The 16,623-nt window shown below is 47.1% G+C and overlaps 1 protein-coding gene across 1 annotated transcript in view; it reads right to left on the bottom strand.

Annotated features, from left to right (window-relative positions):
• Positions 1–10,851, bottom strand: part of RIMBP2 (RIMS binding protein 2) — a 1,257,287-nt gene extending 1,246,436 nt beyond the window's left edge. The window contains exon 1 of the mRNA XM_069215362.1: positions 10,745–10,851. Within this exon, the coding sequence (XP_069071463.1) occupies positions 10,745–10,747 (3 nt within the window). The 5' untranslated portion in view covers positions 10,748–10,851. The remainder of the gene's footprint in view (positions 1–10,744) is intronic.
• Between the last annotated feature and the right edge of the window lie 5,772 nt (positions 10,852–16,623).

The following is a 16,623-nucleotide window of genomic DNA, read 5'->3' as shown; positions in this document are numbered from 1 at the left end:
CACACCCCTTATGCCACTTTCAATTTGGATCTTCACCCACGGGGACAGTGTACCATGAAATAACATGGCAGCCGCAATTTTGTAGTCAGGTTGCAGTCAGCCAATTGCAACACTGCTTTTCACCTGCGTATCCACAAAAATTCATGAATTTAATGAAATATTGGCAGCCAGAGATATACAAAGTTATTTTCCCTTTAATATGTCAAAACACTGAACAGATTTACACCATATAAGTTAAATCGTGATCTGCGTACCGAAGGCTAGCTTTCTTCCAAATTTGGTGTAATTCCATCCAGCGGTTCGGGCTGTAGACGTGTCTGAAGGTCCTACTGGAATTAATATGGAAAAGTCAACTTTTTTCACCCCGTCCTTTTTCTCAACCCCCGCTTGACTGATCATCCTGATCATTTCATTTGACGATTCGTCAAACAGCGCCAAAGATATAGGCAAGACAAAAAAAAAAAATTCTATGGAAACCAGGTCCTAACTATAACTATCTACTGGCGACCGCCAGTAGGTTATATATATATTTTTTTTTTATCAATCAAGTTTCCTCTCTCCCTATTTATTTTGTTGCTGCCACCACTTAAGGGTTCTAGACCCATCTCACACCTTTCCTTCTCCACAGCAAGGATTTTGGCTTCAAAGGATGTGTTTCTGGCTAGTCGCTCAAGAATTGCTTCTTCATCCTCTAGCTCTTCTTCGAGCTTTGAGTTCCCTGCCGTACCCCAGAATGGAAGGCACTCGAGGTACAGTCTTAGGGTAGATGTGAGGAGCCACCTCATCACCTTCCACAGTGAGTTTAGGGGGACAATCTCCTGGAATACTGTCCCCACTTTCATGGTCACTGTCAAACTCCTCCTCCAGAGGAGTGTCAGGATCTTCTGTTAGAAGGGTTGCATCAAACTCTGCAATGAGCTCCTGGAGCTGCATTTTTTTAGGGTTTAGCCAGTTTTAGTTTTGCGGGCTGTACGGACTTTCCTTAACTGCTTCACTCTAGGATGCAGGGAAGGGGTCAGGTTGAGTTCCTGCACTATCTCCTCTGAACCAGACATATTTAGTACAGTTGGGACCTTTTAAGAAAATCTAAAAAAAAATCTAAAAGATGTTTTTTTTAAAGTCCTAGCTAATAGACTTTTAATAATTCTAATGCAATGGACTGAGGGACTTAACACAAGGCCAAAACTGTTCAGATTAAGAAATTTTGAAAAAGTAAAAATATTTGCAAAAGTATTTTTCACTTAAGTTAATTGTGGATTTCTTAGTGGAATCACATATTGACAGGTTGGTATCAGCAAATGCAAAGTCTTGTATCCCACCGTTGAATCACCACTGTAGGAAGTTTTTTTTTTTTTTATGTGGAGCACCAATGTAGGGGTTCACCATGCAGAAGGTACAGACGTCCCTTATTGGTTTACAGGGGCTTACTTTAATAATCCCAAGTGCTCTATTTGTGGTAGTATGGTCGAACAGCTTAGGTTTATCAGAGGGGAGTATTGGGCATTTTTTGTACACACACTCAAAAAGAAATCGGAGATCAATTTTGAAAATTACAGTTTTTTATATTAATTTAAACACCAAGATCATAGGTATCAGGTAAGTACTTTTGGAGTTATGACTTTTGAAGAAAACAAAATTACACTCAAATAATGGCTTTGAGGCAGTAGCCTTGAGCGCTGTAGTGTTATCCAATGAGAGAAACATACACAGGTATAGGTACACTTGCAAACAACTTTGGAAGGTGCATTCTAGTACTTAAGGTGCTTAGGGGTCAAAGTCCAAGAAACCACCAGCAGTTCAGTGTTACATGCCCTTGTGTCCGAGTGGTGTGTCCGAGGTGGTGGTTATGTATGTAGCCTTGAGCGCTCAAAACTAAAGTTTTTGGAGAAGTACCTGCAAAAGAAAGCCCGCAAGTGGGGACTTTGGGACTAGTCCGCCGGAACCAAAAGAGGGGCTCAACTCTAGAGGGGCTCTGGGGTGCAGGGACACAGTTGGTTTCTGTGAACCTATGCTTGGGGACTCAGGCGCAGATGTGCTTTTTTGGGCGGGTTGCTTCAGTTGGAGGCTCTCATTTGGATTTGTGACCTGGAGAGGGAGAGAAAAACAGGGCAGAAGGGCCACTCTCAGTGATGGCCTCATTAATCCTGAAGTCCCTCGATGACAGGTCGGTGTTGGCATCAGTGCTTTCCAGGCTGGACAGTCAACAAGCCTTGGTCTATGCAAGGGCTGCGGTACCCAGAGTATTGGTGCCGAGAGGCTCCTGGAGGGGTCGGCATCACAAGACTTTGTGAAAGCGATGGGGCTGACCTCCTGGACTCAAGACAACCTCCTCTTAGCATGTTGCTCCCTCAGTGGGCCTGACGGCCAGCAAAAAGTAGATCCTGGTTGGTGAAGTTGGTGCCTGCAAAGAGATGCTCCTCCACCCCAGGGGAGATGCTGCTGGTTGATGAAGGGTAGAAGAGCCCTCCAAGGGTCTGGGGAGGCTGTTCAGATTCTGGACACGTTGGTGTTCATGATTGTGATGGTGCAAGCAGCCAGGAAGGATTTGGAGCCAATCCCCGTGCAGGTGACCACTTGCTGTGGAAAGTGGGCATATTCCTGACCCAGAGTTCCTAGTTTCACCAAAAATAAGATAGTGAAACCCTTCCTCGAGCGACCACTTCAGGTAGCTTAAGGATGTGGCTAGCCTGGACGTGCAACACGCCTCCTGATTATCTCATTTCTGCCTGACCTGGTGCCAAATGGGCCTCAGGGCAGGGTGTCATGCCCCCCCCAGGTCTGGGGGGAATCCAGGGATACATATCAAAGGTGGCAGTGGCTTTGAAGCCCATGGCTCTGAAATGCTAAATTGCTAGCCATCCTGCTGAAGGAGGCGTGATCACCTTCCTCCGGAGCAGCCTTTGTTTCTGACCTCTTAGAGCACAGGTTCTCACCTGCAGGGGGTCAGAAACTCATCTTTGGTGGCAGGCTGGTCGGCACGAGTCAGCCAGCACAAAACGGGACTAGTAGGTTTTCAGGTGGCACCTCTAAGGTGCCCTCTGGGTGCAGGTCACAAAACATCTGATAATGGCATCAGTACGGATTTATTAAGATAAGGTGTTTGACACCAAACACCAGTGTTTTCAGAGAAGCCATCATGTAGCTGGGTAACTCGTAATGACCAGTACCTAGTATATGTTCTCAGCATGGCTTCCTGACCACTTGCAATGTCTAGCGATGAAACTGAGCATCACAGGGGTACATCTGCTCATTCAGATGTGCCCTCACATGTAATATAATGCACCCTGCCTTAGGGCTGTAAGGCCTGCCGTAGGGGGTGACTTACATATAGTACATGCAGTGGATATGGGCAGTGCACACAGGGTGTGTGCAATGTCGTGTTTTCACAAAGGTGTGCGCCATTTCACACATTCGGCAGTGGCAGTCGGTGTGTGTTTAAGAGTGGGTCCCTTAAGGTGGCATAATACCTGCTGCAGCCGTTAGGGACCCTCCTTAGTACCCATGCCCTAGGAACTTACAGGACTGCTAAAGTCCTTGCCAACTGGGTACAATTAGACTGTTACCTTGTTTCAAGGGCACGGGCACAGGCCTGGTTAGCTGGGACCCAGAGCACTTTCAATCAAAAAGCATCAGTACTAGGGCAGATACTGGGAGTGGCCATTTCAAAAGGGCGCTTTCCTACACCAGCGACCTTGGTTGATGCTGTCATTAATGCGTCTGGTTTCATTGACTGAGAGGTTTGTGGGTGATAATGAAGAGAAAGTGGGGGTGAGGGGGGGGTGAACTAGACGGGTCGTAATCAGTAGAAATTGTGTTCACTGGATCAGTTTTGGCAACCCTTGCTGTGATACAAGATTTTAGAGTCATCAGGGCTTCAAACATTGTGATAAAATGTTGAGGTTACTAGCTGAGGATTGCCGCTTAGGAACAAGGTGATATGTAGCTCACATTTCTGGTAACCTGGGATAGTAGGATGTTTGTGTTTTTTAACACTACAAAGAGAAGCATTGGAAACTCATCTTGGTCTCGCTTTGCCAATGCTTGTCTTTTGAAAGGTGTGCCATAGATGTGGCAGGTGGCAAGCAGTGTGTGGAGGACTGGGAGGAAGAAGCCGGGGGATGGGGGGAAAGGGAGGAAGAGAGAGATATATATATATATATATATATATATATGTATATATATATATATATATATATATATATATATATATGCTTGGTGTCTGTCAGTGGCAGATGGGGGTTAGAGACCTATGTGAATGCATCAGGGCTGGATCGAGAATGACTGCGGAGAAGGTATGGAAGATGACTGGGGAGTCAGGGCATGGAGAGAAAGAAGGTGGAACAGATAAAGATGGAGAGAAAGAAGGAGAGATTAAAAAGCAATCCATGCACTCTGATTCTGTGCTAGAGCTTAAATAGCATAGAAAGAAGCAAATAGAAAAATAGTTCTTGACATGAGCAGTAGGAGGATAGACTCAACCACTCCAAACAAAGGAGGAAACAGATGCTCCGGGGGCGGGACTAGCATACGGAAAGGCAGGACAGCCATTGAATCAGGAGCAGGAACTTGGGTTAGACATGGAAGCTACCCAATCAGCAGCAATGGGCAAACAAAAGTTCATGCTAGAAGAAGAAAACTTTTATTCGGTATGAAAAAGTTCATCCATTACAGCAAATAATCACCAATACATTATTAATATACCAATAAAACCATATATGATAAAAACACCCATCATAAATATGAACATATAAAAACCACATTCATAAAGAAACAAGTGATAGCTCCCTTCAAGAATGATCCCAGGCCCTTCCATACCAATATATCTGAGGCCATTTGTAACCACAGAAAAGCAGGAAAAAGTTCATGCTAAGTATATGCCAAAGTAGTGGTTACAATTCAGTCAGGCAAATGCCTACTCCGGACACGTGTGACGCCACCCTCCTAAGACATCCGCATTGCCACGTCATGTCAAGAAAATAACTTTGTTTAAAAAAAATGTATGTGGTGTCAGCCATCTTATCTCCATGTATACAAAGAGACGACCATGTTGTCCAAAACTGTTTGCCGTGTGCCAAACTGTACTTTTTTATAAATAAATATCTCATGAAACTGTCAATTCTGTGGTACAATGGAAAGAGAGGAGTCAGAAAAATAAACATGGAAATCTACTATTTGAGATTAATCTATTCGTTTTCTTGAGGACTGTGATATTAACAACAGAGGAAAAGTCTCAACATTTCTGTATATTATGTATTTTCAGTGGTGAATTAATGAGTGATTTTTTTTTCTTCACTTAATGTGGAAATTTAAATGAAGAAATAACATATTGATGATGTAGATAATGTTATTAATGAAAACAATTTTATTTTTTGTTTTTAGATGGAACATGTTCATTACATGAGGCCCTGGGGAAGAGATGTATGTTGTGAAACTCATGTTGGCCGGTGATTGCATATTTGTAAAGAAAACTGCTTATGGAGTAATTTCTGAATGACACACTTTTTTTTTTTTTTTTTTACTTTTTATTATTTTCATAACACATCTCATAGAGGTGCATGGGATAAGACACTTAAAATGTTTAATAAAATCTTAGTGAATCTGGAACCCCGAACTCCCGGCACCCCAGTATAGCAGTAAGTCATTAAGGGCCTGATTTACAACTCGGCAGACAGGTTACTCGTCACAAGTGTAACGGATATCCCGTCCACCGACATCTAAACCCCATTATATCTGATGGTATTTATATTTTGGCGTACAGGATATTCGTCCCCGTTGTGACAGAGTAACCCATCCGCAGAGTTCTAAATCAGGCCCTAGGCCTTTATATTCCCAACTAATGCAATTAGTCACTGTCTTTTGCACACAACTCTCCTGGAGCTATAAAAAGTCTTCTCTTTAGGGATGGGGTGTACAAGAACATCCCTGATGGGCAGACCAAAAACTTCAGAATTTTCCAAACTTTCGGGGGCAAGCCTTTCCCTCATATACCAATTGTTCGCCCCATATACCAATCCATGTCATTAAACCAATGTTTAGACATCGAAAGAGGGGGCGACCTCCACAACCTGACTATACAGCACCTAGTCACAATTATTACCACATTACAGTAGAACCGCTTATGGGGTTGCAATCTCCCCCCCCCCCCCCCCGAACCCTGGGATACACAGTTTCTTCCCAACGGGGAGAAGGACAGAGGAGACCGCCGACAAGCACTTTAACATTTTCTACCAAAATTCTCTGAATCCCGGGAAGTCCCAAATGGTGTGCTTAAAAGTACTGTCCCGGCCACTTGCCCCATGGACCACATCTGTTGCCGCTCGACCAAATTTAACCAATGGTGCCCTTGTGAAAAAAAACTCTATATAATATGGTCCGCTGTACCCAACTAAAGCCAGCTCTAATGGCAACATCTCTTGGTTCCTGCTGTGCCTTGCCCCACTCCTCACCAGAGGTCCTCGACGTCTTGTGTGCAACTGTCCCTGAGACCCTGGAGTGAATCTGGGACATTGTTAAGTATTTCCCCATGGGTTAGCGAGAGTGTCCTTCGCGGTAGGGACTCAGCCAATATTCTATCTTCTAGAGGGTTAGACTCCTCAATCGGAGTGGTTTCTGGTACGTCTGTATGAAGAGCATGTCAGAGGCGCAGGACACAGATACTTCCCCCCCCCCCTTTGGGATCTCATAGTCTTTCTTGAGCTCCACTAAGCTCTTGAGGGCTGCTGCACCCCAGATATCCCCCAGTTTACCCATTACGATTGTGTCCCATCCACCTTATGGTTGCTAGTTTCAAATGGCTGCTGTGAATTCCAGAGCGGGATTTCTCTTGTCATAGTCAGTTGCCATCCACATAGTCCCAATGTTTTGTCCTATATCTGCAGGACCACCATCATGTGAAAGAGCCAGGTCTGTTTGTGCTTTTATTGTATGTAGAAGCTGGATACCCACAATCAACCAACCATCACCTGTCATGTCTGGCCAGCGGCTCTCCGTTGAGGCATACGCCCAGTCATTAATCGCCATCAGCTGGGAGGCCCAGTAGTATTTCCTGATATCCAGGAGGGCAATACCTCTGTCATACACTCCTCTTGCGAATTTGAAAGCGCAATTCTCGCTGCACTATGATTCCAAAGTAGGTCGAGGAACTCACCCGCCGCCATTTGGAAAAAGCTTTCTGGAATTTTCTATGGAATATTCTGCAGGGTGTATACAAATTTAGAAAGTACGATCATTTTAAACATGGCCATCCAACCCCTTTGTAATCAAGCAACTGAAGATGTCAGGAAAGAGACCGCAAAAAAAAAAAACAGAACCTTTCAGTCTTCTCGTGGGATACTGTAGAAAATCATTCAGAAGTTGGCACAGTAAATCTGATTTCTATTTGCTATTCCCCAAAAGCTGCCAATTAAATTAATATTTTCCAAGCGGGAAAGGAACTCACAAGAAGTAATTGAAATGAGTGGAGCGAGAGGGCCAGGCGTGAAGCCGGGGGTCGTACTCCGCCCCATTCAAGAACTACCTAGAAGTGCCCTCCTCTTGGAAAAATTGCTATTGTAATCAGACCCTCAAAATCTGGTGAGAAATTCAGAAAACGGACGCATGGTTTATTTTTACAGTGCTACTTTGGTGGAAGGTTACAAGAAGCATACTTTGGGGTGAGGTGGCTGGGGCTCTGCCAGTTTTGTGCCATTGAAGTGTGTTGTAACGAAAACTTGGTTTTAAGGATCACGGAAATGAGCAAATAGGGATAACAACAGATTTTAGTCACAATATAAATCATTTATTGGTGATGTTATACCATAAATCATGAGTTAGAAGGTGATTTCACCCTGTGAAAAAAATGCCACTCCAGAGCAGGGATATGATGAACTACTTTGGAGATAAAATGTTTTTTTTCTCGTGATTTTCACATGGAAAGTCTGACATACTGAGTAAAACATGCACATCCAAGAATTGCAGCAGTGCATAGCAGGTGACCCCTCACAGGTCGACTGCAACTTCACCACAGTGTTCTCAAACAACTAGACCGCTAACATTCTGTACTCATGACAAAGTGAGGCACACCTGAGCACCTTGCCGCTGGGCGAGGCGGCGTACAATCGAAAGCGTTTACTAAGGAGGTTGCAGAAATGAACCAAAATGAGGAGTTTAGGGGTCATGGGGATTATGGCTAGTGCTCTAGAGAGGTAAAAAGAGGACACTTTTACTCAAATATCTTCCTGAACCTTTTGAGAAAGAAGTCTGACATTCTGAGTGAAAGGTACATGTAGCACCAGCATTCTATCCATTGATTCCCCAGTCGTCGGCTGTAGCCTCCCCCCCACCCCCCAAGAGATCTACTAAAGAACAACCTGAATACAAGCATCCTAAAACCTTGAGAAAAATCAGGCACTTCTGGGTGCCATGTTGCTAGAATATGTGCTAGTAAAGTGAAACTGTTGTCTTTGATGCAAACTGAAGTAAATAAGGATTGAGAGGTTAATGCAGATATGAAACCAGCTGTTTGTGGGGGGAAGTGTGGGTTATACTCATTTTAAGGCATGATATATTTTAAAGGGGTACAATAGTTAATGCACGCTATCTATTCTCATGCCAAGCATCTCTCAGGCAATCCATCCTCTTACTAGCAATACAGCATCATTATGTTAAACATAAAAGGCTTTTAAAACGTCCATACATTTGCAAGGAACAACATTTTTGTACAGGGATAAGAAGGTAGTTACAGACAGATTTTATATTTGAAATTAAAGCATTTGTGCTCCCAGGGGTGGGAAGATCCCTCTGAACCGATTGCATGGACATTAAAGGTTTCTTTTTACTTCTTACCCTTCCTTTGGTTAGTCCCTCTCCCTGTATGAATGGCTACAGAATAGTTGCATTGAGATTTAAATATAAGGAAATTAAATAAAAAAATGATACATATACATTATCTATAAAAAGTGTATTTCTTAATATACTAGAGATTACTAAATTAAAAGGTAATTAATTCACAAGAAAACAGAACAATGAGGCAACTATTAAAAGAGTCTGGACCTACACAATTTCCAAAGACTGGGAACACTTTATATATATATATAACACAAGCTCATGGAAAAGAACATGTTTGAACATGTGTTTTTTCGTCAGTGACTTGCAGTAGAAGAGGTGGGAGCCTCTTATGCTCAGGGAGGTGAATGACTCTAGAGCTGTCTCCTCAAGCAGCATGTCTCCCGGCGCAGGCACATTCCATGAGTGAGGTGAGCAGTCCAGTTCTTTATCAGGACTGATTTTCACTGGCAGCTGCTATGGGTGGAGGTGTAGTGATTTGTAGGTTTATGCTGCAATGAGGCTTGTCTCATGCACTAGCTTTGAATCTCCTGGGTAGATACCAATCGGCTACGAGCCAATCAAAACACAGCATTCTGGCAGCTGTCTAACTTACCACCCCACTACCAGGAGCTCAGTAACAGTAAATGCAGGTGCTGTTGTGGGCCAGTTGTGATGAGGGCCGAAAGGTCCACCATGTCCAGTGTGCCAGGCCCAACTGTCCAGCAGAGACAGCTCCTAGAGAGGAGGCTCTCTACAGCCCACACACCCTTGTGGGGTCATGTGACCAGAAAAAACATAATCAGGTGCTACATTTTCATGCATGGGTGACTGCCCACTGCCTGCCAGGAAAAAGCCACCCTCACCCACCACAAAAGTGTAATTCACGCTCCGGACTCTGCAGTACTTGTGTAGCAAAGGTTAAAGCCTCCTAACCTCTCTCCCAGACATTTTCACTTCGGTTTCTCAGGATGGCACCTCAGGGTGGTACTTCAGGATGGTACCTCAGGGTGGCACCTCAGGATGGCACCTCAGGGTGGTACTTCAGGATGGCACCTCAGGGTGGTACTTCAGGATGGGACCTCAGGACGGCACCTCACAACAACACAACTCTGGCAGCTGCAGGCATTTGCAGATGGCTTCAAAATCCGTCCTCTCCCACGTTACCCTGGTGCAAAAAAAAAAGCGCCTGTGTGGTTTGACCTATGGTAAATCTGCTCCATTGTGTGTCACACAAGCAGCAAAACTGGTGCAAATGAACTTTGTTTTTATGCTTTTGTCGCCCTCTGAAAACTTTCCCGGATGTGACCTGTGGCGCACAATAGCGACGTCTTTAAGAAAGGTTTAGGTTTGTTTTTTAAGCATCAGATCTCAGACTCTCGGACCTGGCTATACAAAGTTTTACTTTCAAATTAAAATTCATTGCACCCCTAGGGTAAGGGAGAACCCATTAAAAGTGACGAGGGGGTGTCTGAAGGTGACAGTAAACAGTGGCAAGGCCACGAGATAAAGTCACATTAAGAGGTGGCAGCTGGCAGGTTGGATTCACACTTTCTCCCCTTACAGCTCAGTGGGCTAGCGCCTGCGGCTCAGAGCTTGCAGGTCACAAGTGATTCTCGGGAGGGCCGGACATGTGTTTCATCTTTTCAGTGTCGCTGAAAGCAGTTTCATTGGTTTGGACCTGTTCTCTGTGCCCTGAGCCTTGCGTGAGAAAGCGCTATGAACGGTATGTTATCGATCACAAAGCGCTTGTTACGGTGATTACCGTCCAAGAACCAAAGTGCAAATCACTCAACACAGTCCTGGGTGAGGTGTCCCCCCCGAACACTAGCGGCACAAGACAATGAGCTCTGAAAATACCCGCACAGTGAAGGTCTGACCTTGAAACAAGTCCCCACACGCCCCCACGTGAAGCCCCCACAGTGCACGTGCACTAACTCACCATCTTTGTAGCGCCCAAGTTGTGAGCTGTTGTGAAAGCGCTTTTCCTTCGCCCTTGCACTGCTCTCCGGCCCCAGCTCCTTCCAGGGACGGGGCATCGGCCGAGGGGTCTCTGCTGCCCTCCCCGCCGCCCGTCACTCCCGGCGACACGACAGGTGCGAGGGCTGACCCTCTGCCCCTGGGCACAAGACAGCGCTTTATTTATAGACACACGCAGGGGTGCGGAGACCAGCGGGGTCCGGATTGTCATTTCAAAGGCACCTACCTGAGGCCTCCTAACAACGCAGGCACGGTTGTATAGCGCCTTAGTTACGACAGGGCCTCGTGGCGCTATGAACAAGGCTATCTGTGGCCTCCTAACACGGCAGGCACGTTTGTATAGCGCCTTAGTCCCCGGCATGGCCTCGAGGCGCTATTGACGAGGCTCCTCCCCGACATGGCCTCGAGGCGCTATGAACGAGGCTACCTGGGGCCTCCTAACACGGGAGGCACGTTTGTAGAGCGCCTGTTAGTCCCCGACATGGCCTCGAGGCGCTATTGGTAAATAACGGACGCCCCCCTACGGTTAGGGGGCACGGAGTGGAGAAACGAGGCGCAGTTCAGAGTGGAAGGGCGACAGAAACCCCTCAGCGTTTTGGGGGGACGTGGAAAGAAGAGTCTGTGGATTCTTCAGGGAAATAGAACTCCATCCTGAAAGTGCAGGAGTACCCCGTTACCGCCCCGCACTAAACAGGGCACCGGCCCCCCCACCTTCTAAGAGAAGCCTCATAGTTACACAGAACTAACAGATTAATAAAGCCACACTTGCCAACATTTTAGCGCTATAAAGTTGGAGACCTGAGGAAAAACATTCGAGAGAAAGTATTTGCTTCTTTGCCCTTCTACTCCAGGAAAGGGAGGCTCAAGCGGGAAGAGGCTAAACTGAAGCCATTTTTGGCTTCAAAAATCGGGAGTGTCCCGCCTGAATCGGGTCTCTTGGCGCGTATGTAAATAAAGAAGCAAAACCTAAGGCTGAGATTTTAAAACATTCTGTAAATGGGAGAAAAAAAAACTGAAAAGAAAGTTTACAAATTAAGTTAGCATCTTGAGACTGATGCGTGGGAGCAGTGCACAGTGGCATATACTGTGGACCGTGAGTGGCCTCTTGAATTTAGGAAAGCTCCAATCGTTCCATTAAAATTGATTGATTAACATGTTTGTTTATTAATTAAATAAAATGCTACATATTTTATGTGTTTGTTTGATGAATAGTTATTTCTATTTTTGTGTGTTGTTTTGCGGTTTAAATCATCAAAATGGCTTATGCCGGGATCTCCGGCTTCTAGTAATGACTGATTGGTGTTGGGGGGGGGGGGGGGGGGGGGGGGGGGAGGGGGTTCTGCATTGCAATAATGATGGAAGGGAGAGGGTCCCTTCATTCCAGTAATGATTAGCTGGGGGTCCACAGAAGTCAAAAGGCTAAGAACCACTGATGAAGAGGAAGATTCAGGCCCTTGAACAGCGGTGATAAACTGAGGACCACTGATGGGCAAACTGAGGACCACTGATGGAAGAGGAGTGACCGCACTTTGCACCCCGTCTGCCGCTTGTGACGGGACATGGAATAACCAGGCCATCACCTCCCCACAGGTAACAACGTGACCAGCTGACCCCACTCTGTTTCTGTTGTGTCAACACAATAAGAACTTCAAAAAGTGCAATTTTCCCAAATATTTCGGAGCTCCGTCATTTTATTGCATCTGTTTCACACTGCAAGGTAGAAACTCAGTGCACGTCAACTTGCCTCATGTTTTTAATAGTGGACTGCTGGGCCGATAATCCGGTGGTAAAAACCCTTCTATTTAGGTATTAGGATTTATAAACACTTGACGTTTTGTGTATTTTTTTGCAATAACCTCACAATCCGTTTCTTCGAGATCTACCCTTGCACAAGTGTTTTATACAACAAGCTGGTACAACAACGTGTCTTCTTAACATGCAGTAATGCAATCACTAAAAACGTTTCAGAATGGACACCCCCCTTCACCCACCCTACCAGAGTGGTGACAGGCTCCCTAGCTCCCCGTTGGCACACAGGCGCTATATCCCGGGGAACCGAGTGCCGACCACCCCTAGTTATGACAGACACGGTAAGATGGTGGGGGCTAGGGGTCCTGCTTCATAATGTAAATGCTGCCCCCCCTTCCGCTTTTTCGGTGGCCTGGAAGAATTAGGTAACCCGAGTTCATGACCTGCGCCAATCAGATTAAGCGCCTAGAGAGGATTATTTCAGTGGGATTCCCAGCCCCGGTTCGTGTGGGGGAGAGAGAGAAGCTTGGAAAGTAAAAGCTGTCTCAGTTACTGAAGTCTGAGGCCCGGCAGCAGCAATCCTTCCAAACACAGACTCTTGTCACAGGAGTCTGTGGCCCGGCAGCAGCAATCCTTCCAAAACACAGACTGTTGTCACAGGAGTCTGAGGCCCGGCAGCAGCAATCCTTCCAAAACACAGACTGTTGTCACAGGAGTCTGAGGCCCGGCAGTAGCAATCCTTCCAAACCCAGACTGTTGTCACTGGAGTCTGAGGCCCTGACAGCAGCAATCCTTCCAAACACAGACTCTTGTCACAGGAGTCTGAGGCCCGGCAGCAGCAATCCTTCCAAACACAGACTGTTGTCACTGGAGTCTGAGGCCCAGCAGCAGCAATCCTTCCAAACACAGACTGTTGTCACAGGAGTCTGAGGCCCTGACACCAGCAGCAATCCTGCTAAACACAGATTGTTGTCACAGGAGTCTGAGGCCCTGACACCAGCAGCAATCCTGCTAAACACAGATTGTTGTCACAGGAGTCTGAGGCCCTGACAGCAGCAATCCTTCCAAACACAGACTGTTGTCACTGGAGTCTGAGGTCCTGACAGCAGCAATCTTTCCAAACACAGGCTGTTGTCACTGGAGTCTGAGGCCCCTGCAGCGGCAATCCTTCCAAACCCAGACTGTTGTTACTGGAGTCTGAGGCCCGGAAGTATCAATTATTCCAAACACAGACTGTTGTCACTGGAGTCTGAGGCCCGGACAGCAGCAATCCTTCTAAACACAGACTTGTCACAGGAGTCTGAGGCATGGCAGCAGCAATCCTTCCAAACACAGACTGTTGTCACAGGAGTCTGAGGCCCGGCAGCAGCAATCCTTCCAAACACAGACTGTTGTTACAGGAGTCTGAGGCCAGACAGCAGCAGCAATCCTTCCAAACACAGACTGTTGACACTGGAGTCTGAGGCCCTGACAGCAACAATCCTTCCAAACACAGACTGTCACTGGAGTCTGAGGCCCGGCAGCAGCAATCCTTCCAAACACAGACTGATGTCACATGAGTCTGAGGCCCGGCAGCAGCAATCCTTCCAAACACAGACTGATGTCACATGAGTCTGAGGCCCGGCAGCAGCAATCCTTCCAAACACAGACTGTTGTCACTGGAGTCTGAGGCCCTGACAGCAGCAATCCTTCCAAACCCAGACTGTTGTCACCAGAGTCTGAGGCCCAGCAGCAGCAATCCTTCCAAACCCAGACTGTTGTCACAGGAGTTTGAGGCCCTGATAGCAGCAATCCTTCCAAACACAGACTGTTGACACTGGACTCTGAGGCCGGCAGCAGCAATCCTTCCAAACACAGACTGCGATATATACACAAAGAGAAGGGTTCTATGGTGTCAAGGGTGCTTGAGACGACCTCAGAAGAGCTACATAGAAAGGAGTGTTCTACGGTGTCAGGAGTCCTTGAGGTGACCTCAGAAGCGCTAAATGGAGAGAATAGGGCCCTATGGTGTCAAGGGTGCTTGAGACAACCTCAGACACGCTACAAAGAAAGACGAGTGTTCTACGGTCTCAAGAGACCTTGAGATGACCTCAGAAGCGCTATAGAGAAAGAAAAGAGTTCTAGGGTGTCAAGGGTCCTTGAGACGACCTCGAACCGCTAAACAGAAAGAACGTTCTACTGTGTCAAGGGTCCTTGAGATGACTTGCAGAAAGAGAACATGTTTGTGACACTAGAAGAACAAAGGTCAGAGCAACTGTGGTGCAGCCCATGGCTACTCACAAACATTACCCAGGAGACTAAATGTTTAGCCTGTGGTGTGACCAAGGGCTTCACTGATGCTATATATACCCCAGTGCTGAAGCTGTCCCCTGTGGTGAGAGACGCCATCACAAATATACACCCCAGTGCTGAAGTTGTGACCTGAGGTGAGAGATGCCATCACAAATATACACACCAGTGCTGACGCTGTGTCCTGCGGTGAGAGACACCGTCACAAATATACACCCAGTGCTGAAGCTGTGTCCTGCGGTGAGAGACACCGTCACAAATATACACCCAGTGCTGAAGCTGTGTCCTGCGGTGAGACGCCATCACAAATATACACCCCAGTGCTGAAGTTGTGCCCTGCTGTGAGAGACACCATCACAAATATACACCCCAGTGCTGACGCTGTGTCCTGTGGTTAGACACCGTCACAAATAGACACCCCAGTGCTGAGGCTGTGTCCTGCTGTGAGAGACACCGTCACAAATATACACACCAGTGCTGACGCTGTGTCCTGCGGCGAGAGACACCGTCACAAATATACATCCCAGCGCTGACGCTGTGTCCTGCGGGGAGAGACACCGTCACAAATAGACACCCCAGTGCTGACGCTGTGTCCTGCTGTGAGACACCATCACAAATATACACCCCACTACTGAAGCTGTGTCCTGCGGTGAGAGACACCGTCACAAATATACACTCCAGTGCTGACGCTGTGTCCTGCGGCGAGAGACACCGTCAAAATATACATCCCAGCGCTGACGCTGTGTCCTGTGGGGAGAGACACCGTCACAAATAGACACCCCAGTGCGGACGCTGTGTCCTGCTGTGAGACACCGTCACAAACATACACCCCAGTGCTGACGCTGTGTCCTGCGGCGAGAGACACCGTCACAAATATACATCCCAGCGCTGACGCTATATCCTGCGGGGAGAGACACCGTCACAAGTAGACAGCCCAGTGCTGAGGCTGTGTCCTGCTGTGAGACACCATCACAAATATACACCCCAGTGCTGACGCTGTGTCCTGTGGCGAGAGACACCTTCACAAATATACACCCCAGCCCTGACGCTGTGTCCTGCGGTGAGAGACACCGTCACAAATATACATCCCAGCGCTGACGCTGTGTCCTGTGGGGAGAGACACCGTCACAAATAGACACCCCAGTGCTGACGCGGTGTCCTGCTGTGAGACACCGTCACAAACATACACCCCAGTGCTGACGCTGTGTCCTGCGGCGAGAGACACCGTCACAAATATACATCCCAGCGCTGACGCTGTGTCCTGCGGGGAGAGACACCGTCACAAGTAGACAGCCCAGTGCTGAGGCTGTGTCCTGCTGTGAGACACCATCACAAATATACACCCCAGTGCTGACGCTGTGTCCTGCGGCGAGAGACACCTTCACAAATATACACCCCAGGCCTGACGCTGTCTCCTGTGGTGAGAGACACCGTCACAAATATACACCCCAGTGCTGAAGCTGTGTCCTGCTGTGAGACACCATCACAAATATACACCCCAGTGCTGAAGCTGTGTCCTCTGGTGTGAGACACCATCACAAATATACACCCCAGTGCTGAAGCTGTGTCCTATTGTTAGACACCGTCACAAATATACACCCCAGTGCTGAAGCTGTGTCCTGCGGTGAGAGACACCGTCACAAATATACACCCCAGTGCTGACGCTGTGTCCTGCGGTGAGAGACACTGTCACAAATATACACCCCAGTACTGAAGCTGTGTCCTGCGGTGAGAGACACCATCACAAATATACGCCGCAGTGCTGAAGCTGTGTCCTGAGGTGAGACGCCATCACAAATATAC

The sequence above is a fragment of the Pleurodeles waltl genome, chromosome 11 (genome assembly GCF_031143425.1).
Source record: "Pleurodeles waltl isolate 20211129_DDA chromosome 11, aPleWal1.hap1.20221129, whole genome shotgun sequence".
Taxonomy (NCBI): Eukaryota; Metazoa; Chordata; class Amphibia; order Caudata; family Salamandridae; genus Pleurodeles; species Pleurodeles waltl.
Note: the sequence above shows the minus strand (reverse complement) of the source record. Positions and strands in the feature narration are given on the sequence as shown.